Here is a 17646-nt window from a genome sequence, read left to right on the forward strand (position 1 = left end):
CAATTGGCCTGTTGGATCACTAAACACACATCCATTACTTCTAACTTCCTTGTTCTTAAGAGGATTATTATCATGGATATCATTGTTAGATTTCCCTTCCCTAATAACGAGCTCAAGTGTCTTAGGACCTTAGGTTTGTGTTCCATAAAGGTAGCCAGCCTCTGTATCTGCAAATTGTCAAAAATATTTTTTTTTGGTTGAAAAACCAGCTGGAACTTAGAGCTTCCATCATCCCTTTTGCATGGAAAAGAAGAGACTGAAGGTAAATCTTTACTCTCAGGCATTGTTTGCACATTAGCAGGATTGTGTTATAAACCTCTAGTTGTCCCACTCATCATCTCAAGTTTTCCAAGTTTCTCATTAATTTCATTTAAGCGCCTCAGAATACACTTAACTGTTGTAGCAGTCAGTTCTATTAAATTATCCAGCTGCCTTTCACAATCACAACAGCTTCCTTTGTCTTTTAAAGGGGCAATATTTGCTTCTGTTAAGAACTCTTCCTTTTCTCCTTTTGTCTGCTCGCTCCTGGTTTTATCAGCTAAAATTGCATATTTATTTGCAACAGGAATGTTATAAGCAATCCCTCCAGCAATAAAGTCATCTATCTTCGTTTGTTTATGCGATGGAGGGGAGGAAATTCCATCCCCCTCAGTATCTCCTGGGCGTTTTCCAGCACCCATTAGGCTTCATTTACAAAGACAATTTCAAGAGCCTCAGCCGATAAGGAAAAGCAAATGCTGAGCAAAAGAGCAAGTCCAGTATTAACAATATGATATATCTTGTAAATCCAGGAGGGAGGAAGTTCAGAAGAAGAATAAAACAGGAAAAAAAGGAGCCACAAAAAAACGCTCACCAACCGTCAGCCATCTTTGAGCTCCCTGTGAGGGAGTGTGACTGGCCCAAAAGTGACCTTGATCCAAACACTTTTAGATGATTCAGGCTGGAATTGTGTCCATACCACAGTCCAAATGGTGTACTGCTGGCACCTTTAGTAGATTATCTGTTTTGCAGTGTTGATTTCTTCTCCCCAGAACCTGTCAGGTAGCTCTGCCTCAAGGAGCATACATCTGCACATTTCAGTGAGAGGGTGATTTTTCCTTTCTGCTATACCATTCTGCTCTGGAGTGTATGGGACTGTAAGCTGATGCTCTATTCCTTGTTCAGCGAAATAATTCTTCATTTCATGACCTACCTGTTCTCCTCTGTTATCAGTGCAGATTGCTAGTGGCGTTCTCTGAAATCTGTTGCTGACCATTGCCACATATGCTTTAAATTTTTCTAGTACTTGACTTTTCTCTTTAACTAGGTAGGTCACAGTGTATCTTTAAAAGTCATCAATAAAAGTCAGCACATATTTATTCCCAGTAGGGGGTTGAGTTTTCATTGGTCCACAAACATCACTGTGTATCAGGTCTAGGGGTTGCTGCGTCTGGATTGTCTCATGCCTTTTGTTAAAGCTAGGTCTCCCCCCCTTTCCTTGAATGCAATGCATACATTTTCCTTCATAGCACATTTGCTCATCTGCATGCCTTTAGTTAAATTCTGGCTTTCAAGGTGGCTAATTGCACAATTGTCTGTGTTCCAACCAACTGTGCCATAAAGGTAAAGGTTTCCCTTGCTCGAAAGCCAGTCGAATCCAACTCTAGGGGGCGGTGCTCATTTCCATTTCTAAGACGAAAAGCCAGCGCTATCTGAAGACATTTCCGTGGTCATGTGGCTGGCCAGTTTGGTGTAGTGGTTAAGTGCGCGGACTCTAATCTGAGAGAACCGGGTTTGATTCCCCACTCCTCCACTTGCATCTGGCTGGATGACCTTGGGCAAGCCATAACTCTGGCACAGCTGTTCTTGAAAAAGAGCAGTTTCTGTCAAGAGTTCTCTCAGCCCCACCTACCTCACAGGGTGTTTGTTGTGGGGAGGGGAAGAGAAAGGGGTTTGTAAGCCGCTCTGAGACACCTTTGGGTAGTGAAGGGCAGGGTATAAATCCAATCTCTTCTCTTCTCTTCTTCTCTTCTAGATGCCAAGGCGCACGGAACACTGTTACCTTCCCACCAAAGTGGTACCTATTTATCTACTTGCAATTTCTTGCTTTCAAACTGCTAGGTTGGCAGGAGCGGGGGCCAGAGACAGGAGCTCACTCTGCCACGCAGCACTTGGGTCTCAAACTGCCAAACTACCAACCTTCCGGTCTGCAGTTCAGCATCTTAACCTCTGAGCCAGGAGCAATTCTTGTGATCACAATATTCGGTAAATTTTGCTTTCTGCATCCAAGCATATAAATCCCAACGCACTTTGCCAGTTGCAATTAACTGTCCCCTCTGTCTGATACAGCATTTTTCTCCAAAAGATGTAATCATGCCTTTCTTTGCAAATACTCTCACAGAAATAAGATTATTTGCCAGTTCTGGGACATACAGGCAGTCTTCAACAAGAATGTCTTGGCTCTCTCTGCTTGGGAGTTTGTATTTTATGAGTCCGCAGCCAATATATAGACCGTCATTATAGAATATCCATCCGCAATACTTAATGTTTCTTTCTTTTCTTCATTTAACATTTCAAAGAAATCTTAATGAGCACACATGTGGGTCATGCAAGCACTGTCCATATAACAAATATGACTTTTTGTGGCATGTTGTGTTAATATAAAGCATTTCTTTTATGGTAGCTGTTAGGAGTTTCCCCCTTTTCTCTGGGAAAGACATCTCTTTGTTTAAAGGCAATGCAATTCCTCTTAATGTGGCCTGGCTTCCAACAGAGGTGACAAACGATCCCACCTTTGTTATTTACATTCAAAGCCATCTGATCAGCATTCCATTTAAATGCTTGTCAGGCTTTTCAAATTGTCTGTGTTTGTATCCTTCCCCCATCTGATATTTAACTTCTGTGAGAGACAGATTACTCATAGATTCAATCTGAGACACTATATTTCCATATGACTCTAGCAGGCTTATTAATAGTAACATAATCAGATCTTGACCAACAATTTCCTTTCCTGAATTCCTCAAGTGCTCATCCAATTCAAACATCTCATCCAGATGATGATGGAAATTACTGCCCTCTTTCATCTTAAAACTGAAAAGTTTTGTTTTGTTTTTGTTAAACTCTTTAACAAGGAATTCACATGCAGCCTTTCCAGCTCACACCACACAGCTTTGGCTGTTGGCATTTGAATTACTCAACACATTTCTGTCAGTTAAACCTTTGGTTATGGCCCCTCTTGCCTTTTCATTGTCAGGATCCCAGGTTCTCTGCTTTGCCGGGTCAACATCTCCTGGTCGGGTATCCTGGATAACATCCCATAATCCTGTTTCAAGAAGGTGACTCTTCATTGGTTTTATCCGAATTAGATAATAGTTCTCTATGAACCTATCAAGTGACCATGCTGTGCACCACAGGAGGTCGCCTTCTTCATTCCTGTGTTCTTGCCTGCTTTTTCCAAGAGCCTCTGGCAATCTTTCTGCCTTTAAATAGAGATGTGTTTAATTTGGCTTCTGAAGTATAATTTGTACACTTCTGAATTACTTTTGGCTTTGAAGTAAAACAAGGTAAAAATTGGCACAAAAGCACTCTCAGAAAACCCAGGAAAATAGTGACCAGAAAGTGAACTGAGCACTGAAGGGAGGAAAATCAATGCAGAATGACAAAGAAAGGCAGACGGGCATGCACGGTGAAAGCAAGGGAAAACACCGGTGCATAATAGGCTTTAGATAAAGACATTGTGACTGGTTTCATTCACAGCATTACAAGTAGACCGGGGGACAGGCATGTTGATTTCTCCTTTTCCATAATCCTTTCCTTTGTTTAAGGCTGAGGTTATGTCAAGATTAGTGTCTGCAGATATCTCCCCTGTATCTGTTTTTGCTGCATTTTCAGCCTGGTATCTCTTTTTCTTCTTACAAAAATATCATGGATGGTTTCAGACACCTGGCTTTTTGTGCTGTACTGTGGCTATCGATGGGACCTACATCCCCATGTAAACAGCACCAAACAAACAGAAGAGTACATAAACAGGGGGGGAAATTATGCTCTCTACTGCCTCTCAGGAACAACAGTCCACACCAGTCACTTTGTCAATGTGGAAATAGGATGCAACAGCCATTACAACAGGAACTCTGCCACCTGTGCTACTATGGATGATTTTTTTCACACCCAGAAGCTCAACCATTGCCAGTGTACAAATTCCACTCTTGATTGTGGCCAGTGAAGCCTATTTAATCCAATGAAGCCCTATGGAAAATACAGTAACAGGTCAAAGGGTGATGCACAGGACCCACTGGGAGTTCTGTCACTCTTCATCAGGGTGGCTATGAGATATTTTTCCTTAGAATACCACTGGTGCAGTGCCCCATGCCCCTCTACATTCAAGAGAGTCAAGAGCCGACTTCCAGTTGATGGCGGCACGCTAGACAGACGCATCTCCCGGACCTCCCAGGGATGAGGTCTGTGCACGGCAGAAAGGAGGGGGAGTGCTGGCCCGTTACCCCCCCCAGGGGGCCTGGCGGAAAGCTCCTAGCCAGGGGACTTATGAGTCGCCTCTTCGCCTACACATTGTGGGTGAATTGAGGCGCTCCTCCGTCCCAATGGTCCTTCCTGCGCAGTGCCCGAATGGGACCTAGTGACGCTGACTGGAGCAAGCGTAGGAGATCGAGCGGATGAAATAAAGCGTGGTCGGAAGACCAGATATGAACGTGAGTCTGTCTGAGCGAAACAATGGTTAAAGAGAAAAAGAAAGCTCCCTACCCCATGGTGAAAAATGGAAAGTGAAGCGGGCGGGGGAGGGACGCCTCCTAACAAAATGAACTTTTGAGCGAATCGAGGGGGGGAGCGGAAGAGAAGGCATGCATAACTGTTAAGTACTTACCAAGGCGAGTTCATGCGTTTGAGTGCATATTCAGAGACTTTCAAAATATTTTTCAAAGTAAACAACTGAGAAAGATGGCAGGGAAGAGGACGGAGAAAGAGAAACTTTCAAAATCGAAACTAACAGAGACCCCTAAACTGGAAGGAGCTAACAAGCTGGCAAAGACTTTGGCAGAATCCATGCGCCCTCTGCTGGACCAAATGAGTAACCTCAAGGATCAGATGTCAAAAATGACTCAGTGCATCACCACACAGCAGACACAGATAACCGAGACACTTAAAATGATGAAACGGCTGAAGAGGTGAAAGAAGTGGACGCCACTGCACAAAAGGTGAAAAAGAAAGTTCAAAAGCTGGAAAAGAAGCAAGTTTCTACGGAAGATCAACTGCTACAATTACAAATGGAAAAGGCTAATATGATCCTTCACTTCCAGGGCTTGCCAGAGACAAAGGGAGAGAATCTTAAGGAACTAATGAGTGAAGTATTGGCCCCAGTGACAGATATGAAGGCGGAACGCTTGTTAAACGAAATGGATGTGGCCTATAGGTCATATTCAGGATATATAAAGAAAAACAATCTGCCTGGGGAAATTGTGGTAAGATTCTCGAAGAGGCATGTGAGGGATAGAATCCTGAAAGCAGTATCTGGAGCACCCCTGAAAGTGGGAAATCAAGGATAAAAAAGAAAAGATTGACTCTGTCCAGAAAGCACGGGAATTTTTAAGAGTCCAGATGGGAGGGCCAGGGAAGGAAGGAGAAAAAGGGGAGGACAGTAAGTCCAATGGCGAGCTGGACTCGGAATCCTCCGGGGAGGACTCTATCAGAGAAAGGGGCGGCAGCCCCTAAAAGTCCTTATAAGCTTCGGAAGAGACTAGGCAAGGATAAGTAAAGGCTGAAGGACTCTGAATTGTGCCTTTAAAAAAATGCTGAAGTGAGATGCTTTGGGGTGTTTCTGTATGACAGTTAAACTTAAGATGTGAAAAAGATAATGTTAAACTTGACTCAGTTGATAGTAAGATTAACAGGATTAAGACTAAATGTATGGTTAAAATGGTGGGATGATCTCCTCTCTTGGATTTTTAGTCAGTAGTGGGTATTTTTCTTTATCCTATAAATGTAGTTCCCCCTTCCATTTTCTGTTGTAGTTTGTAGTGTTATAAAAAAAAAAGAGTCAAGGGCCTTTTTTGAGGTGCTAGAGATCCCACCTCTTCAAGTGTTTCTGCCCCACTTTCTGCTCCTGATGACCAAGATGTTTATTTAAAATCACCATATAACTACATATAAGTATACAAGGTTACAATACTAGCCAAACTGTTTTTTCTAACTTTCTTAATCCATCTTGCAGATCAGTTCCTATATGAATTGTTCTTACCAAACAGTTCTACAGAATTCTAAGCATGGCAGGCCAGACCAAAGCCGTAGTAGAATTTAGCTTGTCATCATTCTGACAGACCTTTGCCCTGGATCAAAACGTTAATTATATACTTAATTTACAGTTTGCCTTTCTCACTGAGACACAAAGCAAATTAGAGAGTATAAAAATGCAATAGTATGAAACAAAAAGAGTGGATTATAATTTAGAAAACAATGCTGTAAAAACAAGATAATGCATACAAGAAACAGTGCAATAAACTATACTATTCCCTTTATTAAAGACCTTCCTCAATAATTTCATTTTACTACAGTCCTTCTCTTTGTAAAAAAATGTTCAAGCTATTCCCTTTTATACACTTCCTGAAAATCCCTCTTTGGAGTTGTTCTTCTGATTGGTCAATATCCCACACGTCTCAGTTGACATCATATTTACTTATAAACTTGTTTACTACTTAAAACTTACAAAATATGTATACCATTTAAATTCTTTTGTCTATATTTCATAGCCCACAAAGCGACTGAAGCTTATTTCCAGACCTACTGAATTTGTGTTAATTGCACAAACATCCCATATGGGATATATCACTTAGCATTACAGAAAAGCCAATTGTAAATGTAATATAGTTAAATACAGTCTTCGTACTTATTCTACTGAAATTACATATGTTTATTAAGTTTGTTCCACTGTACAAGTGATTTCCCCTTAGACGCATCTTCACCATTCCTGTCACCACAAATGCTGTATCTCATCCATAGTGGCTTGACCTAGAAAATGCCTTTAGGCCCATGGTAAAGTGCTGACTCAAATATATTCAAATGCTACAGGTAGGCAGGCTCAGCTGGACAGAAATGCATCATGCTAATGCTATTCAGCGGAGGGAAAGTGAGACATGTGCTCAGTCAGCTGGAATGGCCTTAAACACTGGAATTACCAATATGCTGCTAAATGTAAAATGTAGTTCAACTATCAGTACAAATGCTGGCTTTCCACATCCAATTTATAAATAAGCAAATTCACTGATTATCAGACTGTGAGTCCTTTCATGATTTAGTTACTGTGCCTGCATTCATCTTCAAGAAAAGGGCCTGAGACTGCTGAGCAGGATTTAAAACTGTATCTAGGAAGCTTCAACGGCCAGTGGCTGACTGGGGGAGATAGCACTTGATCAGTGTCTTCCTTAATTACTAAAATGGGAGAGGTCTAAGCAACACCTGCCTACAAATCATTTATTTGTAATTTGTTTATTCTAACATAGACATTGTCCCTAGTACCAAGTAGACAGATATGCGTGGTTATTGTTTGGGGGGGGGAGCACTCTGCCCATGTGTACAGTCTTTGCAATCTTGGCATTACTCAGTGTACAAAGACCTTATGTTTCTGACATGAAAGGGGATGGATGGGATCCAGACTAAGTTTTCCATCAGCAGAATGGAATATCCATGCCTCTCCTGTTTCACTATAACCCACTGATCTCCACAAAATGCTACTCTTGGGGGACAGGGAATCCTGAGAAACAACAGGAGGGTCTGCGGTAAGAAGTAAAAGTTGGTGGACTGGATCCAACCCAAAGATTCTGTTAAGACTGTTTGGATAAACTTAGGATTTAAAATTATAAGTGTTCATCAAACAGTACTGTAACGTTTTTCATAAAAACAAAACAGCATTTATTTTTTAAATCTAGAATACAGGAACACAGCAGGAGAGTAGATATATGTGGGGTAGGTAACAAGTGATATTTAAGTTTCTACATGAGTGTTCTGAAAGCCAGGATGCATCACATATCAGGGGGAGCACTAAGCCATGGAAGGTATAACCCTTGCAAGTTATGATAGGTCTCCTCTCCTTGGGCTGATTTGGGATGATACACTTTTGTCCTGATATTCCTGAATAAATTCTTTCCCCAATCTCTCCAAATCCTGCATAGATCACTCCATGAGGCAGAAGTTCAGGGCCAGGGCATTTTCTTGGTTCCTCTTGCTTTGCCTCTTCCCTTTCTACATGCATCACTACAGCAATTTCCCCACGTGGCCCACAGAGGTCCTCCTCTATGTCCTCTGCATTCTGCTTCTTTGCTTTTCTGTGTGCTCCTGATTAACTGGAGAAAGCTCTTCCTGCACACCTGCAAATGATGAAACAAAAAGGAGGAGCACTGTTAAACACAGAATGATTTCATCATTGATGAAAGGCACCATGATGTTTATTCTCTGATGGCAAATCATACAGCAACACAAATGAACATACCTCTTTTTGCATGCCATCAGACTTGTAAGGGTCCCAGACACAGTCTTCCTTGTCCTCAGATGTGAAAGCTGGAAAGAGACATGACAGTTTGTGAAGCAAGCCACATACCCCTTCACGGAGCCGACAAAGTACTAGGTCACTGACCAAAAGCAGCTTACATTGCTCTCTTTGCCTCCGTTTTATTCTCACAACAACCCTGTGAGGCAGGGTAAGGCTGAGAGCATGTGACTGACCCAATGTCACGCAGCAAACTTCCACAGCAGAGTGGGGGTTTAAACCGGGTCTCTCAGATCTTAATCTGACACTCTAACCATTACACCAATCTCCCATCACCAATTTACAAGCACACTATCAGCTATCCAGGGGAAAAGTGATTTGCTCATAATGACAATATGAGTCCTTTACTTATTTAACAGTATACTAAATTCTGCATTCGAGAGAAGAGCATACGATTGCTGGCTAGAATTCAACTCTGTGTTTGGAAGGCTGGAGTGGGGTGGGGAGTCAGCATGTAACCATTAACCTTCCTCAGTCACTAAAACTGGAGAGTGATAAGTTACACCTGCCTGCAAACAACTTCATCAAAACTAGTAAAAATTATAGATGTGTGTGGTTAGTCTGTAGTGAAGAAAAATCACTGTGTACATGCACAGTCAGTATATTACTCCTGATACATATTAATTACTCTTTGCACAGACTTACTTAGATCCAGGCCCATAGCTAAGTCCCCCCCCACACACACACACACAGGGCTTTCAAATTTTTAAGGGGGCTTGTGGTAAGATTTGTGTTTTTCATATTTTTACTATTTTCTCTTTTCTACCAACCACCTACGAGCAACGCAGTGGAATTAAAGCTACTGCCCAGTATATGAGTAGGCTAACTTTATACCTGGCCCAGCCTCTTTCACCCTCTGCTCCCTGCATTGGCAAAGGTCACTCAAGAATTGCTTTCCCAGCTCCAAAGGAGCAGCTGGTTAGTCTCCCCAGGCGGACCAGGCAAAGACCAAAGGGCAAGTCTTGAAGGATCCAGCCAACTGAATCAAGCTGCCACTTACGGATTTTTTTAAATTTTAAAAAAGTGGGGAAAGTCAGGGAGGGCAGAGGGAGGGCTGAGAGCAGAGGGCAGGCTTCTCCGGCCTATTCTTGGTGCGGCTGTTTTTTCAAAAGTGGGAAAAGTCGGAGAGGTCAGACAGAGAGCATGCACGCCTATAAAGAATTGCTAAAAACTGACTTAAAATGCATTTTAGGCAGAAAATATTGTGATGATGTGCATTTACGTAAGGAGGCTGAGCCCCAAATAGCCCTACCATAGCTATGGGCCTGCTTAGATCCTACTGAAGTCATTATTGTTCTGTAGTGAGAGGTGATGAGGGTTGTGCCTGGGGGGGACTTAACTATAAGCCTATTCCACACCCTAGCCAATATTGCAGGGGTGTTGCAGAGCAGATAAATAGGAAGTGGGAACCACAACAATTGTACTACTGTATCTATCTATAAATTATTATAGTGCTGAAACAAGCTACCAAAAAAAAAACTGGAGGGGGAAGCCAACGAGGTCAAGGTAAGGCCTTCACCCAGCGAGTGAAGGACTGAAAGCAGGACTTTTGTTGTGATCAAAGGAGGGGGTGCTGAGAAAAGAATGGGTAATACCACATCCCAGATCTCAAGAGGAAAAGTCCATGTATCACATACCAGGGCCAGGTGCCTTCTCTATCCTTGTCTCATCAGCCTCATCTGTAGGAGTGGTGATCTGGTTGCTAACAAGATCGACATGGCAGTTGCTGAAAGGGAAATGGATAATAGTTATTAGCAGAAAAGAGCAGGAGTAGCGGACTAAAAAATGGAGAATGGCACCAGACAATGTTGTTAATATTAATCTTACCTGAAGGTCTCAGTGTAGAACAATGTATATCTTCCATGTTAATGGAGATCATGGAGGAAGAACTCTCTGAGTCTTCCTGCAGAGCGAATACAGCAAAACAGGCTTGCACTGGAAGTTTCTGCCACTTTTTTTTTTTTTGCTTCATATGGGCAATCCTCTGAAGAATACAGTGTAGCTCCTCAAATTATGGGTAGGTGGCCCAGCTGTTCCCAGAATTGCTGCTGTCAGTGATTAGTGCTTATGTCTCAAGCTGTGATGCAGTTGTGGCCACAGACAGGCATCACCTTCAAGATCAAGAACGGCTCAGAGAAGCACACAGAGGTTTTCCCAAGTTCCTTTTCATTATTTTAGTCCCTTGCATCACCTGGAAAGGTCATTTCCAGAGTTGCAAGATCTGTGCAGATGAAGAGCTATGTGGGTCAGTGGGCTGAGGAGAACGCAAAGGGATGTTGTCAACCTCTTTCCTCAGCAAATCTATGGTTGCAAAAGAAGCAAGACAACAGATTTCACCTCTTGCCCTTCCTAATTCCAGCCCCCCCCCCCCCCCCCCCATCCACACAGCCATTCCTGTGTGTAGATCCTGCAACCACGGGAATAGTTTTTCCACGTGGTTAGAAGTGGGGGGGGGAGAAAGAAAAGAGAAGAATGTAGGAAAATTCTGAATTCTGCTAGCAGTCCCATACCATCCTGAATATTTTGACACACAAACCCCAAGCACAAACCTCCAAGATACACTTCCAATATCAGCTGGTTGGCTGGCTGCAGGCATTACTTAAAAATTTAAAAAACTCAGAAAAATGGGAAAAATGGGAAAGAAAGGAGAACTATAAAAAGAATCACAGAGATTTTAAAGCTTTTTAGAACAGTAAACTGACTTAGCTACAAATTTCCAAAAATGGAACCTCCAAAGGGTACACAAGAGAAAAGGAACCTCTGAGGCACCAAAGGTAAGGAAGGGCCCCAACAGGAATCCCCATGAGTACTCTGCAAGTAGGTCATTGTGCAAAACCACCACAACCACATGACTTCTTTTGAGGACTGGTTAACCTTTGAAGACTGATTAACCTTTTGTCCCTTTGGCTTTTCCGCTCTAGCACTATAACAATATAGTAAATGTAACTGCATTGAAATTAGGAAGTGGAATACATTCTGGTGTATTGTAGATTATCATGCATTAATACATTTATTATTTATTTATTAAATTTGACTTTTAGACCGCCCTCCCCTGTACACACAAGGCTCAGGGCACTGAACAATATAAACCACATTTATAAGTCAATAAAACAATTAAAACAGAAACTGAAGACAATTTCGAAACAATTTCAGATGACACTAAAAACAACCAATTATACAATTACCCCATGAGGGAAAGAAAGGAAGGGAGTGCCAGGCAAGATGGAGACTGTCGCTGTCCTCAACCTTAGGTCTGGCGGAACATCTCTGCCTTACAGGCCCTTCAGAACTGCATAAGGTTCCGCAGTGCATGAATGCTATTTGGCAGCGTCCCACCAGGTCGGGGCCCTGGCTCTGGTCAAGGGCATCTGAATGTCTTTTGGGCCAGGGATCACCACTAAGTTCTTATCCGCAGAGCGTAATGCTCTTTGGGGGGGTATACCAGGAGATGCAGTCCCGTAGATACGTAGATCCCTGGCCATTTAGGACCTTAAAGGTTAATACCAAAACCTTGAACCTGAACCAATACTCCACCCGGAGCCACTGGAGCTGGCGGAGCACTGGCTGGATGTGTGCTGTCCATGGGGTTCCAGTGAAGACCCGGGCCACTGAATTCTGGACCAGTTGCAATTTCTGGGTCAGACTCAAGGGTAGCCCTGTATAGAGCGAGTTACAGTAGTGTAGCCTAGAGGTGACCATTGTATGGATTACTGTGGCTAGGTCAGGACAAGGCAGGAAGGGGGCCAGCTGCCTGACCTGGTGCAGCTGGAAGAATGCCAGACTGGCAACATTTGTGATCTGGGCCGCCATTGACAGGGAGGCATCCAGAACCACATCCAGGCTCTTGACAGTCAGTGCCAGTGTTAAAAGCATGCCATCAAGAGCTAGGAGTTGGCACACCAATCCTGAATCACCTTACCCAGAGACAGAACCTCTGTTTTAGATAGATTTCGTCTCAGTCGGCTTTGTTTTAACCATCCCATCACGGCCTCCCTTGCTGGGGAGGTGTGAGGTGTCTGGCCAGCCATGCATCAACAGGTACAGCTGGGTGTCAACAGTGTACTAATGGCATCCCAGCCCGAAACTCCTCACCAGCAGGGCAAGGGACCACATATAGATGTTAAACAACATTGGGGAGAGAATTGTCCTTTGAGGGACCCCACACACCAAAGGGTATCTAGGTGACACCCTCTCTCCGTGACCTTGGAGAAATGAGGTAAGCCACTTTAAGGCCATCCCACGAACTCCTACATCAATGAGGCAGTGGGTCAATAGATCATGGTTGACCATGTCAAACGCCACTGTCAGATCAAGCAATAACAGCAGTGCTGACCCACGTCGATCCAGCTGTCTGCGGAGATCATCTCTGAGGGTGACCAATGCTGTCTCTATTCCATGGTCAGGGCGGAAGCCAGACTAGAACAGGTCCAAAGTCAATGTGTCCTCCAAGAAATTCTGAAGCTGCTCTGCCACCACTGTCTCAATTACCTTCCCCAGAAATGAAAGATTCAAAACTGGGCAGTAACCAAAAGGAACTGTAGGATCCAAAGATGGTTTCTTCAAGAGCAGTGTTACCACAGCCTCTTTTAATCCCCCCAGACAGACCCCTGACTCGAGGGACAGACTGATAATGTCTACCAGGGGCCCCAGCCATGATGGACACGGGTCCAAGAGGCAAGTGGTCAGCCTAACAGCACCCAGAATCCTGTCAACATCGGCCAGGGAGTCAGCTGAAGCTGTCAAGAACTGACTACAAAGGAGCCAAGGGGCCTCCAGTTCACATACTGGATCAGTGCTGGCAAGGAGATTGTGGCAGAGTAACAAGATTTTATCCACAAAAAAGTTCGCAAAAGCCTCACAGCTAATATCGAATTTTTTACCGTTTTGGGTTCTCTCAGTGAGAGAAGTTAGAGACCTAATTATTCTAAACAACTGTGCTCAGCGAGAGCTAGCAGATGCAATGGAGACTGTATAACATTCCTTTTTTGCAGCCTATACCACCATCTCATAGGATTTCACAAATGTCCTATAATACGTCCTTGCAGCTCGTCACAAGATTGACACCAAACTTGCTCAAGTCATCTAAGCTCCCGTTTCATCCCCCTGCATTCCATGGTGTACCGGGGGGATAGTTTAGGCTGGGAGCAAAGAGGACATCAGGGAGTGATTTCACTGATGGCTTCAGAGACAGATATTCCAGTCCTCTAGCAGCACATCTAATGAATCACTGCGGGCATCAGATCCTGCAGAGTATTCTGGAACCCAATCAAGTCTTGGGAGGTGGTGGATGCTCCTTCGCTGGATGTTTTCAAGTAGAGGCTGGACGACCATCTTTCGGGTATGTTGTAGGTATGTAGGGCTATCTTTCAGCTATGCTCCTGCAGAGTGCAGGGAGTTGGACTAGATGACCTGCAAGGTCCCTTCCAACTCTAACACTCTATGAATCTATGAATAAGTCTACTATTCCCCATGGGCAAGCATAAATCTGTTTGCTGCCTAGACAGGTGGGGGCTAGGACACCCAGCTGGGCGTTCAGGGCAAATGATCTGCCCATTGCACTCCATCAATGGCAATCAGACCTATATCCATCCCCATGCCAGAGATCAAATACAGTGTGTGGCCAGCTTGATGTGTGGGACCTGATATTATCTGGGAGAGTCCTAATGCTGCCATGGAAAACACCAGGTCCAACACCTGTTACCAATTTTTTCAAAAGCCCCCGAAAAGTCATCCTAGTGGCACAGCGGGGACAAAAAACTGTCTGGAGCTGGTGGAAAGATGGTGCTTGTGACGGTCTGAATGGTAGGATAGTTGGGATGATGAAGGAGGAATCACTACAGGGCAGGAAAATGCACTTTCCATCCACACACAATGCTGTAAACTTCGAAATAGGATGGTATGAGCACAGCATCCTCTGGATACTCCCCACCCCCACCAAAAAAGCAGTCTCCATTTTTGAAGCCGTGATGCAAAAAAAAACACCTCTGTGGGGAAGGAGAGCAGGTAGAAACAGTTTTTGGTGTCATGTTGAGATCTGAATCAGCCATAAGTAGGGACACCTGTGAGGCACCCAAAAACCCCTCGCTAAATTCTTTGCTATATTCAACAGAACCATAAGAGTTGGTAGAGCATACAAATTATTGCTGGATATTGAATCAAGACATAATTTGTGGTCCTCAGCTACCTATTCACCAGACTCAAAATCACTTATGGACAACAGTTTAAAAGCACCAGTCCCAGTACTTAATACAGAAAAATAAGACCAACAACTTACCTACTGTTTTCTTAAGTTCAACTGTAGTTATTCCTTCTCGGTTTGATTCTGTTACTTCGCAGCTATAGTTTCCTGGAATTGCCTCTTCCCTTGAAAGAGAGAGTGAAGCAATGCCAGCGGACAGCTTTGACAGAGACACAAATTTGGCAGACTGAAAACTGCTGTTTTTGTGCGTTTTCGGGGGCTGTTCAAATCCATCAAAAGCAAAAAATTCACTTCCTCCTAGTTTCCACTTAACAAACATTGCACGAGTATCATTTAGTTGTAGGTTAGTTATTATGCAAGGTATAGTGACACTTGAATTACAATTGTCTATTTGAATACTTGTGAACTTTTCAAACAGCAACTGGGCAGAACCTGGAAAAAGAAAAAAAAAGTGTTACTAATTATCTTTTCTTAAATCTGTAAGTTAAAAAGGCTATGCTTCAAAGCTTTGATTTTTGAACTATCTACTGAGGACTATAACCCCAACTCCACAGGACTTATTTAATGGTTTGTTTCTTTGGTTTGTTTGTTTGTCTACTCAAACAGTGAAAATCTAGGATTAAGATTGTATTTATTACCCCATCGGTGAACTTGCCTCAGAAGACCATCAAGCGGCAAAAGCAGAAAAAAGGCCAAACCCAGCTATCAGTTTTTCTCCCCGCCAGACTGTGATTCTTATGTTTGAGTATCAGCTTGCACTGATTTGCTGCCATTGTTTTTGGTGCTTGCTGACTGACTGTTGTCAGCTACACTGCAATTCAGTGTACTCAGCAGAAAGACAGGAAATAAATATTCCAAAATAAAAAATAAACTTTTGTATAAGTATTATTAAGCTATCTTCAGCATACCAATGAGGTGAGACATAAACAAGTTTTATTTAACATTCCCTACTTACTGAAATCAGCCAATATAAACTAGCTATCCCATTTTTAAAACATCTATATTTCAGAGGTTTAAATTTCACATCACTTATTAGCTTACTTGTACTTCCAGGGGTCTGTACAACTAACAGCCCTTAAAAGCAATGACAAACTGTTGAGCCCCAGATTTCTAGTACACTAACATAGGCCCTTACCTAGTATCCTAATGTTTTAATTCCCCAAGACAACAGCCAACTATCATTCCTCTCTCCTGTCCTAAAAATGCTATCTGGAGATCTGAAAAGGTACAACAGCATTTGAAAGCTCCTAAAAATGACTGCTTGATCATTAGGAAAAGACTTGTGTGAGTCTTAGCTCATACTGCTTCTCCTTACAGTGCAATCATATGTAGTCATTCCTATCAAAACCAACAGCCTTGGATTGAGCCCAGTGTTTAAGATCTTCCTTACAACTCCTGCCCTCTGTGCCCTCACCTGCAAGGGTGAGGTAACTAACAAACCGGACACAGGGCCTGTTCAGTGATGGCACCTCACCTGAACCCTTTCCCTTGAGGTTCACCTAGTGCCTATCCTATCCTTTATTCAGTTATCAGGCCAAAATGTTATTTTTTTTACCCAGACTATTAATCCAGGGTTTGACCTTCTAAATTGTTTAACTGTTTTTACAACCTGCTTTTAGCCAAAGAACCATTTAGGCCACCACATGTGTAATGCTCTGAGTTGTTGTATGCTTTAAAAAAAAATTATTTTATTACTTCTGGGCTGTATTGCCTGGTGTTTAATGGATGTTAATTTCAATGATTTTATCTTTTTAGAATTTATCCTGGTTAATTTTGTGAGCCACCTCTGAAGAGGCAGTTTATAAATGTTTTAAATACATAAACTACACAGCATTTTGTGGTGGTAACATTATAATAAACACAAGGTGATAAAGAACAGTGATCTCGAATACAGTGACATGACTTGAAGGTGTCCACGTCTGCGGATGATCTACACCAGGACATGAATGCATGCTGATCCCACCCCATCACCCACTGGACTGATAAGAGCCAACTGCAACAACAATGTGGATCATTCAAGCCTGTACACTGGCATTGAACATCCCAGACAAAATCTGCCTCTTTTCGTAGTGGGATGCCACTCCCATTTTGTCTTCTAGCAACACTGAGATCCTACAAAGTTGCTGTGAACACACGTCCCAAAGTTTAAAACACACACACACCACCCAACAAGAGCCAAACCGACAGATGGATTATACACTGTCATAATTCTTTAGGTGGGTTCTTGAAAGGGCACCAGCCATCATCAGAACCGATTAGCTGAGAAAACGCAAGTTTGCTATAAAACCAGCCACCAGCCGTCACACAGCTTCACACAAGACAAGCAAGAGCATGTGGGCGAGCAGGAGAAAGCCAAAACCCTCTACCTAGAACGCCTCCCCTGTGTTTCAAGGAGGCACAGCGGCTGCCGGAGCCAAATCCTCCCCTCCCCGTCCGTCCCACACAAGCCTGCTGTCACTTCTGCCACTGTAAATTCGCAACAGCAAAAAAACTGAGCCGAAGCTTATGGAAAGCATCGGGCGCCCGAGAGCAAGCCTGCCAATCCCAGAGCGCATCACCCGACGACGCCAGCCGAATATGGGTTTGCTTTAAGGGGTGGGGAGGGGAAGCGGCACGAGGCAACCCTGCCCGTCATTGCGCACTTTGGTGGGACGCGATGCGCGTCCCTGCATCTCCCAAGGACGGGGCTCCGCTGCCCCCCTTCCGCAGATGCCGACCCACCTCGACCCCAGATGGCGGCTACCATAGCCCCGAGTCTCATGCCACCTGCCCAATCACGGGACCCAGGGCGGGGTAGAGAGACAAGTCGTGGGCTGCCTCTCGCGTCCCTTTAAATCGCCTCACAACCCACTGGCGTTTTGAACGACGGGGTGGGGGGAGGCACGTGGAAGGGTTCGGCGGGCAGCAAAATAACGGG

General features: G+C 43.6%; 1 protein-coding gene across 1 annotated transcript in view; it reads right to left on the reverse strand.

The window, feature by feature from the left end:
* CD47 (CD47 molecule) overlaps positions 1-17475 on the reverse strand; it is a 98958-nt gene extending 81483 nt beyond the window's left edge. The window contains exons 1-2 of the mRNA XM_015424527.1: positions 17451-17475; positions 14805-15161 (exon numbers count right to left, since the gene is read on the reverse strand). Of these exons, the coding sequence (XP_015280013.1) occupies positions 14805-15161; positions 17451-17475 (382 nt within the window). The remainder of the gene's footprint in view (positions 1-14804; positions 15162-17450) is intronic.
* Positions 17476-17646: the final 171 nt, after the last annotated feature.

Source organism: Gekko japonicus, unplaced genomic scaffold, assembly GCF_001447785.1.
Source record: "Gekko japonicus isolate JY-2015 unplaced genomic scaffold, Gekko_japonicus_V1.1 scaffold187, whole genome shotgun sequence".
NCBI lineage: Eukaryota > Metazoa > Chordata > Lepidosauria > Squamata > Gekkonidae > Gekko > Gekko japonicus.